General features: G+C 39.4%; 1 protein-coding gene across 1 annotated transcript in view; it reads left to right on the forward strand.

The window, feature by feature from the left end:
• LOC107677941 (plasma membrane calcium-transporting ATPase 2) overlaps nt 1–10,286 on the forward strand; it is a 45,218-nt gene extending 34,932 nt beyond the window's left edge. The window contains exons 20-21 of the mRNA XM_016473015.1: nt 984–1,166; nt 8,292–10,286. Of these exons, the coding sequence (XP_016328501.1) occupies nt 984–1,166; nt 8,292–8,600 (492 nt within the window). The 3' untranslated portion in view covers nt 8,601–10,286. The remainder of the gene's footprint in view (nt 1–983; nt 1,167–8,291) is intronic.
• The last annotated feature ends 4,374 nt before the right edge of the window (nt 10,287–14,660 follow it).

The raw sequence follows: 14,660 nt of genomic DNA on the forward strand, positions 1-14,660 counted from the left end.
ATTGTATATATATATATATATATATATAAATCCAATAATTAAATATGCTGATATGTATTAATTCTTCTTTCTAATTTCATACAAGCTCTTCATTAAAGGGACAGTTCACTCAGAAATTAATATTCTGTCATCATTTACTCCCCCTCATGTTGTTCTAAACCTGTATGACTTTCTTTCTTCCATTAAACACATAAGATGTTGTTTTGAAAAACATCTCGAGTTTTTTTTTGTGTTTTTTTTTTGTCCCTTTTTAATATTTATTGTATGGACAAAAATATCATATTTGTGTGAAGAAAAATAAAAGAAAAAGAAAAAGCTTGGGACAACATGAAAGAGTAAATTATGACAGAATGTTCATTTTTGGGTGAATCCCTTTAATCACTGTAGCATTTTAAAATAAATTTAATTTACCATTGGCTAGTATGCTCTCTTGTCAGTGTTGAGAGGCTGACAGATTTCTTTGCTGAATCAGTTTTTAAGAACAGCAAGTTGATTTTAGTAAAATCAACTTGCTGTTCTTAAAAACTGATTCAGCAAAGAAATTGCCGTGTATTTTGAAAATATTCCCATTTAAGTTAAATGGGAATAATTTCAAAATACACGGCATAAATGGCACACCAGGTTTACAGTCAAAATATTCTTTCAAAGTTTTACATATTTTCCATGGATGAAAAATATTTACATGGAAAACTCACTGTTTGGTCAGTGTCTATATGAAGGAATTTTGTGTTATACATGTATCTCATTGGTAGTTGCTTGTCTAGGGCATGTAACCTTGGAAGTATTCTTTTTGCCATCAGAGTTATTAACAGTATCTGCCATCAGCATAACTATACAGCTATCCAGGTGTTCTACAAACAATACACAGGGCTTGTTCCTCGCCTGGAGCTTTGAGGATGGAGCTCTGAAATGGCTCCATGTTGTGAGCGATCATCTTCTAATATCCATACATGTGTGTCATGCACATCCTCACTCTGGATCAGGTTATATCAACAATCCCAAACAGCAAGCTGAGGTTCCTCAGAGGGGCTGGTCAGCTGTCGCAGAAGGATGAAATGCCCGAGGAGGAGATGAACGAGGACCAGGAGGAGATCGATCACGCTGAGAGGGAGCTGCGGCGAGGGCAGATCCTCTGGTTCAGAGGCCTCAATAGAATCCAGACTCAGGTTAGAACCTCTGGTAGTCTTTGGGAAGTTACGACTGTTTGAAATATTCATCACTGAAATGGCATTGGTAGAAAGTAACTATACTTATGCTGGTACATCAATTGTGTTTGTAATTATGTACTTGAGATTCAACCATCTGCATGGCTGGCAGTGTGTTTTATGGCCAGATTTAGAACAGTGCGGAGGTTGAACCGCAGCTCAGCTCTGCCAATCGGCATTACTGGCACAAACATCAGTGCTGATCGCAAGACTTTAGTACTGTTGCAGTAATCATGAGCTGTCAGTACACCTTTCCTGAAAAACACTTTTATATTACAACCGAATAGATCTCAATTACAATGAAAACCTCAGGATAAAACTTAAGTACGATTCTAGGTACTGTAAATTTTAGGATTGACATAATTGCATTTCTAAAACCGTGTCTACACTGGAGATGAATGAAAGAGCTGTAGTCATGAAATAGATCAAATATTACATTTTCCAAAATGTGCAGTACACTGCGGAGCACACTGCACAGAATACTGTAATGTGCTTGACCTGACACTCCATTCCTAGTGTGGTTTCTAGTGTGAACTGGATGTAATGTAGGATATATTTTCTCTCCAGAAGTTAAGGCATTGTTACACAAATAGTAATAAAATATAAAAAGCATTTCTTTCAAATGCAATAACTACAGACCACTTCCATGTATTTGGAGGATGTCTTTGAAACATTTATTGTTGCATAATGACTACTCAAATACTTTTAACAGATAGTAAGTGGAATCAGTTGGTAGTAGTAGAATTACCAGTATAATTCCACAGCACTCTATTGCAAATATAACCTTATTATTGTCATGGTAAGTGCTTATTTACTGTCTAACCAATTGTGTACACTTTAAAAAGTTAGTTAGAACTACTTCTTCACTGAGCATAGCCAATAAGTTTACATTGCCCCCTTACCCCACTCAGATCATTCCTACAATAATATTTAACTTTAGTGAAGTTTGAAAGTCTAAAATCATGTCCTTAAAGGGTTAGTTCACCCAAAAATAAAAATTGGCTTGTGTTTTACTCACCCTCGAAGCATCCTAGGTGTATAAGACTTTCTTCTTTCAGACGAATCCAGTCGGGGTTATATTAAAAATTGTCCTGGCTATTCCAAGCTCTATCATTGCAGTCAGCGGGTGTTGCAGTTGAACAGTCATCCTAGGTGTATATGACTTTCTTCTTTCAGACGAATCCAGTCGGAGTTATATTAAAAATTGTCCTGGCTATTCCAAGCTCTATCATTGCAGTCAGCGGGTGTTGCAGTCGAACAGTCCACAAGGCGTCAAATAAAGCGTGCGCATTCATAACAAAATGTGCCTCACACGGCTCCGGGGGTGAATAAAGGCCTTCTGTAGTGAATCCATTCGTTTTTGTAAGAAAAATATCCAGATTTCAAACGTAATAAACACTTTTCTCTCACTTACGTTATCTTTCATATGCGGAAGGTGTTCCGGCGGAAGGCGTATGACGTATGCGCAGCGCGCACCTCTGAGATATGCTAGTCTCGCGAGTTTGTTTATAGGAGCAAAGGAAGCAAAGTTTCCTTACTTTAGCAAAGGAAAACCAGTCTCCTCTTGGCTTATATCGAAATCCTCTGACATTTTTCTTTGTAAATCTTCAGTTTGTACTTCTAATTCGTGACCGGCGTTTTGTTTTGTTGTCTCTCTGCATTCGTCACTAATCAGCAACGCCGACGTGCTATGTCATCCGCCGGAACGGCTTCTGCGTATGACAGTTGGCGGAAGTGATATAAATGTGTGTATTACGTTTGAAATATGAATATTTTTCTTACAAAAACGCACGGATTCACTACAGAAGGCCTTTATTCACCCCCCGGGGCCGTGTGAGGCACGTTTTGTTATGGATGCACGCGCTTTATTTGACGACTTGTGGGCTGTTCAACTGCAACACCCGCTGACTGCAGTGATAGAGCTTGGAATAGCCAGGACAATTTTTAATATAATTCCGACTGGATTCGTCTGAAAGAAGAAAGTCATATACACTTAGAATGCTTCGAGGGTGAGTAAAACACAAGCCAATTTTCATTTTTGGGTAAACTAACCCTTTAAGCAATATAACAATCGCAAGTGCATCAAGTGTAATCACAGGACTGATATTCAGACCAACAGCACAATTGTGAGTGTCATGATGCTTTTATACAACAGTTCAATGAACCAGAAATTTCCCCTATCTGCTCAAAGACTTTTGTAACTTCACTTCTGCTCCACACTGCTTCTCGGTCCAGGCAAAAATCACACAACTCCACTCACATATTATCTGAAATGCTACAAACACAGACAAGCAGCGAACCAGTGAACAGCAAAAACTTCCCATATTCTAAATATCTGCCCTACTGGGATGCTGTTTGTCCCATCAGATTAGAGGAGCAGCACTAAGTGTTGTGTAATGCACTGCTTGTGACAGAATTCACATGCTGCAGTTGTTGAGTTTTGGTAGCGGCATGCAAATCATTCACAGTGAATTGCTATTGCCTGTTGTTTGTCATGTGATATGATAACAGTGCTCTTCTAGGCATCCTGCGGTAAGGCTTTCGAAGGTGTCTGGGTGTTCATCGTGACTGTTGTCAAAGCTGCAGCAGCAGGGAGCAGGACCTTTCTAAAGCCATCAAAGCCTCAGTGCTAATTTAAGATGAAGTGTATATTAGCGTGTGATGAGGGCCTGTCATAGACTTTTAAACCATGTCCACGTGATGAAGCATTGCTCACGTCCTTGACGCGCTGTGCTCCATATATTTTTCTCCCCCTTCTTGCAGATCGAGGTAGTGAACACGTTCAAGAGCGGGACTTCCTTTCAGGGGGCTCTGAGACGCCAGTCCTCCACCACCAGTCAAAATCAGGATGTAACCAATGTTTCTAGTCCTAGTCACGTGTCCTTGTGCAATGCTCTTTCCTCTCCTACCAGCACTGCTGCTCCCTCTGGGCGTGAGTGACACTCTTCTTTGGGTGTTTGTCAGGGATGCCCTTGGACCCCAGACCTGAAGTGGGACAATCATAACATTTACATTTAGTCATTGCAAAATACGAGATGCAGCTCCTATATAAATATGTTCACGTAGGTCATGAAAGTTCAAAGAGCAAAGTATTAAATTTTTTGACTCAACATTGAACAGTAAACATTATGAAAAAGGCATCACAGGGGAGCAGGCCTGCAGCAGAGATTCTAGAAAGAAGCTTCGTTCTACAATCTGTTGCAAATATATGCTGCATTAATCATATGTGAGGGTTACCATAATTACGAGACAACAGCTACTCAGAGCTGTTCGCATTCTCAGTCAGAAATTATTTGTTTCTATGGCAACACCAAAATGGATCCATGTACAGCTTTGTTATTGACAACAAAATCCTTAATCACTACATGAGTTCACCTCTAGACGCTGTCACAAAGTAAATGAAAAACAAGGCACACACCACATTATGAGCTGTAATATAACCCTATAGAATTCCCTGTTTCAAATGTACAAGCTTTTGGTAAAGACGAGATTTGTTTTAAGTAGTTGTAACCTTTTAATTACAGTCATTCTGAGTTTAAAGGTCAACCTTGGACAATTATGAAGGATGAAGACATTTAGCACCATTTATTGTGAGTTTTAAAGGAACACCGCACACTGATTTGTGCTCAGGGTGCAGAAAAGGGGTGATATCTGGCCCAAAACATCTATCTCCATTTCAACCAAGGGTGATAATACTATAAAATTTGTCTAGTGTAATATGTTATACTAGTTTACTGACTATTTTTGGAGGATCTTAAAAGTGTGAAATGGACTTAGATCAGTCACATGGCATTTATGGCTCAAAAAGTTCTGTGGTTCTCAAATTGTATACTACACACGCAGATTACAAAGTGCAGGTACTTTGCCAATGGATAGTTTTCTCCAGTTTTTTTAGACCTCTAAACTAAAAACAGAAAGATTTTTTTTAGTTATGTTTTTGGGCTTTTCAACTTTCAATAGAACAGTGTAGGGAGAGACAAGAGGGAATGTGAGAAGTTACAGGACCAGGAAAGGACCTCAAAATTTGATCACCCAAGGTGTAGTTGTGCCATATTTCAGAGCCCTGGCTACAGGGCTAAGGCTCCGACATCTACACTGGGAAGATCTGACAGACATTTCCAATCAGGCATTACCCATCGGGTCCAACGGAGATTTGGCATTAAACCGGAGCTCTCAAACAGTTTCTTATTCTGTAGACATAGACAATTAGTGTAAAGTATCGTCAAAGGGCATCCCTGAAAATCTGCTTTGCTTCTGATTTCCTCTTACTCTTCATGTCACTGTTTATCAGATCATCTTTAACCCACTTCTCAGAAGAACATATGTTTCAATGTACCATGTGTTTCTTTTCCCCAGAGTGCTAAGAGCCCTGGACTAAGGGTACAGCCTACGAAGTGAATTTCAGGTTGTGAGTCCCTCCATTGTTCGTCGCAAAATTGATGTGAACTAATATTCCACCAACAAACTCACTAGGCTGGGTAAACATTCAAGTATAGCCAACTGTACCATTCCCCACTCAGCTGTAGCCTGACATGTTCGCCAAAATGCTCTAGGCTGCATTGTTGAAGTTACTCTATTGATCACGGGAGGTTGTTTTGTTCCCCCCCCCCCCCTTTTTTTTTTTTTTTTTTTTTTTTTTTTTTTTTTTTTTTTTAATAATCATGCAGGATTGTTTTAAGTAAGCAAATCTGTCTGGTTGAAATGCTCATTTCTGTCATATCATTGCAGTTTACAGGTGATTTAAAAGTTAGTAAACAGTATTAATTCCTTTTAAATGTCTTTTTTCTTCTTTTGTTCTGGCATCAAATAATGTAGCAACAATGCAGTTTATTGTCTAAATTTAAATAGATGCCAAATGGGGCAGTTTACTTAATATAACTGGGGATATTTTACCCAAAAATGAAAATTCTGTCATCGATTATTCATCCTTGTGTTGTTCAAATGATAACAAAAAAAAAATATTTTTCTCTCCACACAGCTACGGAGACGTGTGAAGAGAGTGGCGCTTCCTCCCCATAGTCTTGTCTTATTTGTCGTCTGTGTGATGTAGATCCGAGGCCCACAGCGACCCATTATGTCTTGTGGCTTTACTCTGTTGGTCATGTAGTCTGCTGTGCGATGCTGACAGTTGCAGAATCTCACTAAACATTAGGCCGGTTTTCATCTATGTGATTCCTTCTGACATTCGTATTCATCTGTCATTCAGACCAGTTTGTGTTGGCTTTGTAAGTTTGCTCCTAGCTAGGTTGAAAGTGTGCTCTTTGCTACCAGGACAGAAGGTTAAAATTGAGTTTGATGGTCGTTAGAGCTAGTCTGATTTTGTTAATTTCATATTCAGCAGGTCAGTAGTTGGTGGTATGATAGAGGCTCTGTACCAAGCCCTAGCGAGCTCCTCACCTTTCCTTTGCTTCGGCAGCTCCATTTCAAAGGGTGGATCACACGGACGGTGACAAAGGCTGCAAGTTACTCATTTTCAATTTTGGCAGTTCATACTGTAGATGCAGGGATACAGTTTGAGTAGGAACATCTCCTACTAACCCACAGTGCAGAGACATAGAGGCTGTCCTTGTGAACAACCCTTAAGGCAGGGCTGTCCAATCCAGCCCAACATCCTGGAGAGATTTCTCACTTGAAGCAAAGAAAAGATCACAATTCTAGTCTGACATTATCATGTTGCTAAGCTAAAAACTCAATGCTTTAATACAGGGCTGTCCAAACCTCTTACTGGAGGGCCACTGTCCACTGCCACTGTGGAGTTTAGCTCCAACCTTAATTAAACACACCTGAGCCAAGTAATCAATGTCTTCAGACTCACTAGAAACTCCTAGGCAAGTGTATTGGAGCTAAACAGGTTTGGACACCCCTGCTCTAATAAGTAGCCCAGATTGTTATCAATGCTTTGCAGAATGGAATAACATACACTATATATCCAATAACATTCTCAGCCACAATCTTGTGAAAATGAAAATTTACACCAAGCATATTGCATGGCTTTCTGGGATTGCTTTATCTGTGAAGGACACATGTAATGCTGCCTCAGAATTTGGCCAGAATAAGTTGTCAACTTGCTGTCTAGGAAGTCGGCTCACTAGGTTATGGAACATGACCATAGACTGTATTCAGTTTAGTGTGAGAATTATGCCTAGATTATCATATTTGCTTGTTTGTAATTGTAACCTTTGAAGCGGAATATTAGCTAATAGCTACTCCCAACTAGTACAGTAAAATAATTCTAGGAAATCTCAGTAATAACATATTAAGGGACTCTCTTACTTTTAGTGTAGTTCTGTGAATTTGAACAAAACTTTTCGGCCTATACTTGAGTGTTTACACAGAGACGCATGGAGTTGTTGAAAGAACAGACTTTTGTTTGTTCTTGTCTCTTTTCTTATTCCACAGTCTGTGTGCCTGTGTTCATCTCCACATGGTGTTGTCCCGAGCTGCATGTTGTGTGTAGTCATTGAGTTGGCTTGTCAAGCTTTTGGTTCGCTTCCATCATCGTGTTGTGACTCTATGCTCTGGAAGCATAGGATCTCCTGTCCCTGTCATCCTCTATCTGAGTCTTTGTAGACGACTTCTCTTTTGTTTGGCTTTGACTTTGTGTTTACCTTGAAACTCATCCTGGATCTCAATATCTAATCTATTCCTCTTACCAACTTTCCACAAGATGTGTTCAACTTGCATGATGTTTTGTTTTTTTCTTTGTTTTTAGTTTTTTTGTTGTTGTTATTTATAAAAATTTTTTGTTAAATTTTTGTTGAATTAACAATGCTTGTCTCTAGGTATACAACACATTGGACCTTACACTGTATACTGTATTGTGTACTGCACGGGACATAAGAGCATTGCCTATGTTTTCTTTTACAGTCTCTTTATTTTACCATGAATTTGAGTTACGTTCTTTTCAATGCAATCCTTAAACCGTCTCAGTGCACGGTAGAATAAGTGAATTACAGATGCTTTCCAAATGTTTTGGAATTTTTGGTGGGTCAACGGCCTTTCCCTCCCCCTGCTGTCACTGTGCCAATGGGGGGTCTTTCCAGCTCACATTTCAACCCTTTGACACTGGTCTCTTTCCTCACGCAGATTCGTGTTGTGAACGCATTTCGTAGCTCCCTCTACGAAGGCTTGGAAAAACCCGAATCCAGAACCTCCATCCACAATTTCATGACTCATCCAGAGTTTAGAATAGAGGACTCCAGACCTCACATTCCTCTCATAGACGACACCGACATTGACGACGAGGCAGCCAGGAAGAACTCCAGTCAGCCCTCATCTCCCAACAAGAACAACAACGCCATCGACAGCGGCATAAACCTGACGACCGACACGAGTAAATCTGCTGCTTCCTCCAGTCCCGGGAGCCCGCTTCATAGTCTGGAGACATCGCTTTAGCAATCTCATGCGGGAGATCGCTCAATAATCATCTTAGACTCTACGTTTAAAAGCGCTCCAGAGTGCACGCAAACGCGGATCGTATACTGTTGACTGTACGTGTGGTCGCGCCACATTCTTTTATTGAATGCATGTACGACGACTGACTTGGACAATCGCGAAGTAACACGAGAAACAAGATAAGAACCCACGAGCGCAAGTGCACCGCTCCCATTTCCTGAGGAAACGTCAGAATATTACGAGTAATTTAAACCAAATTCAGCTATTATCGTTGCTCCTGCATGAATGTACATTACCCAGGTTTTTATTTGGAAACCTTTATTTTTATTTAAACGGTTTGATTTGATTTGGTGGGATGTACGGTGGACTGCTATTTTAAGACAGCTTATCTGATTCACTGATCTGTGAGTATTGTGTGTGGCATGTATCTAATTGTATAGATTTATTTGGTTATTGATTAAGGTGTATCCAGATCGCAGGGCTCAACTTGCACAGCAGATCTGCACCTGTCGGAAAAAGAGAAACCCATGGAAATGAGAATTTATTAAGCGTACATATATATTTATAGACATATTATAAATATATATTTACAGAGTTTATCTTTATTTGTTGGCATGTTGCCTTGTTCTGCTTCAATAACTACTTTAACTTATTTATGTCCTAAAGAGAATGTAATTTGTTTACAAACCTGTAGATGAGTCCTGGTTTCTTTGTAGGGTTTAATACTTCTTTGTAGGGTTCGAAACCACGCAGCAGACATAGTTGGAACAGCTCACGTTGTTCAGCACTCCTGTAATATCTGACTCTAGGTGTTTTATTACCAATTGTGAGCTGGACTTGCCTGCTATTTTGTCAAATAATGTAGATATTTTTAGAGGATAACAAAAGAAACCAAATTATAGTGGGATATATCATTAACATGGCATCGTAGTATTAAATGAGTGTCGGGATTGACGGCTCTGAGCACCCCCGAAAAAATCCAATCAGTTTTGAAGGTTTCGGTGATGAACTTCAGCCTCAAATGTGAGCAGATATATATATATATATATATATATATATCAGGTTGGATTTAAATATCTTCTTTAGAAGTACATACTATTTAACATAAAATAGTTTCAGTTCCGTGTGACCATCAAAAGCTGCAATGGGTTTTATGTTGGAAACATGTAAACTAAGTTATATCTGTCATCTCTGTATGGAAATCAAAATTGTGTTCAAATATTGTGATTTATTGTGTTGATTCTTCTTTTTGACATTTAATTTGTAGATTTCTTTTGGTTAAAGGAAATTAACCCAGCTCCTGAGCTGACGACACTTTGAACAACTGAATTATGTAACAATTCAATAAGGAATGTTGCTTTTGACTCTTTTCTTAAAAAAAAGAAAAAGAAAAACCCAAACCAAAAAAAAACAACACAAACAAACAAAAATATATATCTATATATACATTTATGATCCTTTTCTGCACTATCCGGATATGAATGAATTTCTGTGGTGTAAATTTAGATGTGCTTCTGTGTTCAAATCAAGCTTGTCTTCCTGCAGTCAGTAAATATACTCTAGCATCTCAACAGTATTCACTAGTCGTTAACTATTTATTGTACTCTAGAAGTGAAAGGACAAATGGGGGTCTACCGGAAGGCACACTTATAAAGTCACCCATGTATTCATTGATATTCATTGCAATTGGAAAGGCATGATGTCATAAACTTATTATGCAACTCATTTTTCTTCATCATTCTTAAATTTTAACTTTTTTTTTTTTACAATTTTACTCATCAAGATAAGGTGCACAAGCTTTAACTGTTAACTCAGGCATACTCAATGTGAGAAATATATATATGGAAAACTGAGATTTTTTTCTTTAGAACTCTTTTGCCCTTTATCATGTTAAAGGGATAGTTTACTCACCCTCATGCTGTTCCAAAAGCACCATGAAAGTTTCATAGAAGTGTCTTCTGAAGTCATATAAAACAGAATCAGACTAAAATAAATGCATTATCTACTGAAAATCATGACATCCTCTGTAGCTCTCCTTGTCACGTTCGCAAGAGAAGTAATGATGAACAAATAAGATATTTTCAATTGATCAGCTGACCCAGTTATGAAAACCGGTCTGACTGATGGGTGAACTATCCCTTTAACACATTTCAAAGCCTCATTCACAATCATTCTGTACACTGACTAAAAAAATCAACTCTGACACGCTGAAAAGCGCCTTGGGGGAGTTTGTCTGAAATGTGTGTGCACTGCAATGACTCCAGATGAGATCTTTTGCGGTATGACTGGCCACTTCAGTTTAATACAGTTTAGTTCTGGGCCCTGTGTTGACGGGCCAAATTACGGATGCAGTTTAAAATGTTTAACCAATAAATCGAAATGATGACAGCATTCTAATAATCACAAATAATAACAATATTTCTTGCAATACATCAGCTTCTATGTACTGTACTTAGCAGCATGCGTTTTGTGGAACAAAGAGCATATGACGCCACAGGTACTTTTGGCGCACTAGCAATTTATGGGTAAATGAAAAGTGTTCATCCATCTTCTTTTTATGAATTTTATAATCTATACAATAATTGTAAATAAAAAAACTCAATGTCTTTTTTGTTCAATTAATACTATGCAAAAGTCAAGCTTTCTGATTGTTTCTCATCTACCCTTGAGTGTGTTGTTGGAATGTTTGTGGTCTCAAAGTCAGTAAAACAACAACAAAACAATTGTGATGTAAATTATTTTCTAGCCTGAGAACATGAACTGACTCTTGCTGCTTCACTGTCTGTACCAAGATTCCAGACAGGAGCGCACGTGATACAAATGAAAGAAAAAAAAAAAAAACAGCACTTAATAAATTCCCAGAAGAGCATGAACCCGTGTGTCCCATGAGCAGTGTGCGTGTGATCTTTCATCTGTGGCACGTAATGCACTAGATGTGCTGGGTTTGGTGCAGACGTTTCAGAGCTGCAGCATCATTATAGTACATGAAAGTTAAAGTTAATGTATATGTTTCAGTCTCTCTGTTTTTGGGACATTTCTTGATTAACATGTGGTTCCACATGTATGTCTCCAAACCCTGTGTAGCCATACGTGAGGCCGCTGGGGTTTCTGCTGTGAACGGTTGCAGATGTAATCTTATTCAGTTGAGCCGCTCTTAAATGCATGAACATCTTATTGAATGTAATAAATGCATTATTTAACCCAATATTAAATCATCAAATACAGCAGACATTATAGTTATGCTAAAACTATAGATTTGGAACTGTAGTCCTGTGGTTCCTCTGCTATAGGTGACCTGTGTGAACGTCATCAACTGAAAATCACCAAACAAATTAAGCGCAAATAAAGAAAAGTGGAGATAGTGACACACACACATACACTTACTTGATCTGATTAATCACATTCCAACCAGTGTTATTTTAGGATCACGAAGGTACTATTATTTAAAACATTTAAAAAAAAAATTGTTTTTATTGTTAGATTTTTTTTTTCCCCATTTTAATTCTAAGGTTTTACTAATGTTGTTGTTTTTTCATTTATATTATTTTTTTAATATATCTATACTTTTCATTCAATTTATATTTCAGTTTTAGTTTTAGTTATTTTAGCACAAAGTTAAACAAAAATGGAAAATGCTTTGGTAAGTAGCTGAAATAAAAGTTTATTGTTTTTAATTTAAACATTGAATTTAATTTAATTTAATTTCAGTTAACATTTTATTTCTAGTAATAAAAGTTTTTTTTTAATGTTTTAGTTTAACTATAATAACTGACTTAGATGTGACTTAGAACTGACACATGTGCCACTGTATAGTTGTCACAACTTGGTTGTATAGATGAGGATGATGAAGCATATTTAGATTCTAAAATAGTCTTTAATAATAGCCACAGATAAATCTGAACAAAGGTAAGTAAGCAAAACACAGCCATAACAGGGAAGACACAAGACAAAGGAACAGAACTAAACAAAGAGTACAAGTAAGAAGGAACTAATGAGATAATTGAGGTCACAGGTGAACATAAGCTTAATCAAACAGACTGAGAAACAAGATCAACACAGAAGGCAGAAGCAAACAGAACAAAACTGTGATAATAGTGATACTTTTTTAGGGAAAATACCTTAAGCTTAAAAAATAAAATAAATCATGAACATTTTGTGGATTAATTTCCTTTTTAGCAAAGGTTGTACTGTTTTGGCTCTTGTATCAAATTCCCAATAGATATTTATTGATACTAACCCCAAGCCTAACCATAAAGCACAAAGTAATTTGAACCTTGCATCAATAAATTTGCAATGCATGAAAAGATGGATCTCAAAACCATGCAGTCATTGTTGGAAAGGGTTCAAATACACTAAAGATGCTGGAAAACCAATGAAATTGTGGGAGCTGAAGGTTCCCTTTCAGGAACTCGAGCTGACCATGCTCTGAATCACGTGTGTAATCAGTCCAATGAATGGGCGAGACGTCACGGGCGGGGTGATGTAGTGACCAGGACGCTTAAAAGCACGTGCAGTGAATACAGCGGCAGCTTTCTGCCATTCAGCAAGCGCTCTGTGTGTGTGTCAGTCGCTATTTGTTGTGAGCCTTATTTAGTGTTGTTTGTCCACTTTATAAGCTCCATTATGTCAAAGCTTTAGCCAAAATGAAGCATTTGGGCGAGAGAAGGGCTCGCCCTTTCTCCACCCGCATTCCCTATATCTAGCGCTCTCTCTCGGGGTTAGGAAGCCCGTGCTGCAGTTTCTTCCCCCTTTGAGTGAGAGCTCACTGCTGCAGCTATCTTTCTCAGAGGAGATTGATATTGTTTATAACCAAGTGGCTCGCGCGTTGCCGAGGTCATTCTCGTTTTTTTATATGAATCTTATCACACCAGACCGTGTTTACTTGTCTGGTTGTTTGGCTGCATTTAATTCTGAGGAATTAAATGAAGTATTTCATCTGACTACGAGAAGTTATATATACAGGAGGTCTTGGGATAAAATTCTCGAGTGAGAGCACGTGTTTACCTCTCTTCCTCCGAGGATGTTGAGGTGGTCAGCAGGGGCTGCTGGGCGGGAGCAGCCCCAACCAATCATGTTCCAGCTCCTCATTCAGGGAGCGTCACATCTCGTACTCCCCAGAATTTAGAGTCAGCGTGGTGCTCCTGGGCCGAAGGCTTCTAGCAGAAGGTGGATCTGCGGATCATCATTCTCGCTGGATAGTCTTCGGCTAAAACGTCCTGATGCCATGGGTCAGGACTTCGAAGGGCAGGCCCCGCTGGGGAAGAGTGGTGTACACCTCATTATACGGTGCCCGTCTCTCCTCAGGGCCCTCAGGAGTTTGATCTGCCAACCCTGCCACCTACGGTGCTTCAGGGCGCAGCGGTCTCCGGCAAGCGCTTCTCTCAGTCACCGCCCGGAAATGTAGTGGTACTAAGAGGCTCGCTACTGCTTCAGAGGTCTCTAGAGCAGCTAATTTGGCCGTCCCCTGCCGGTTCGCTGCTTCAGGGCACCGACCTAGCCGCTCTGATTACACCAGAGGTCAGTCTCAAGAGACTGATTCCCTTAGTAGACCTTTTGGCAGCGTGGAAAATTCTGCCAAATGTGTCTCAATGGGTCCTGCACACTGTAGATAGAGGCTACCGAATCCATCGATTCGAGAGGCCTCCTCTCGCTTTAGAGAGTTGTCATGCTGAGGCCTCCACTCCAAGAGCTCGACCACTTTCTGCGAGTGTCGTCAGGTCTCCTCTAGCTACAGAGAGTTATTGAGGCCTCCGCTCGCCAGAGCTCCGCTTTCACAGCATCTGTGAGTTGTAGGCTTTATGTGAGCCTCCTTACAAAATGTCCTGAGTGTGAGGTGTTGTAGGCCTCCTCTCGCTTTGAGAGTCGTCATCGAGATGTCATTCTCGCTCACATGAAAAAGCTGGGGTTAAGACTTAACGCCAAGAAAAGTGTGCTTTCTCAGCACAGAGAACCACTTATCTGGGCGTGGTGTGGGATTCCACCACGATGCAGGTACATCTGTCTCCTACTCGGATCGAGTCGATCCTCACCGCAGTCGCGAGAGTGACAGAAGGCCGATCA

Source organism: Sinocyclocheilus anshuiensis, unplaced genomic scaffold (genome assembly GCF_001515605.1).
Source record: "Sinocyclocheilus anshuiensis isolate Anshui unplaced genomic scaffold, SAMN03320099.WGS_v1.1 scaffold1254, whole genome shotgun sequence".
NCBI classification, from domain to species: domain Eukaryota; kingdom Metazoa; phylum Chordata; class Actinopteri; order Cypriniformes; family Cyprinidae; genus Sinocyclocheilus; species Sinocyclocheilus anshuiensis.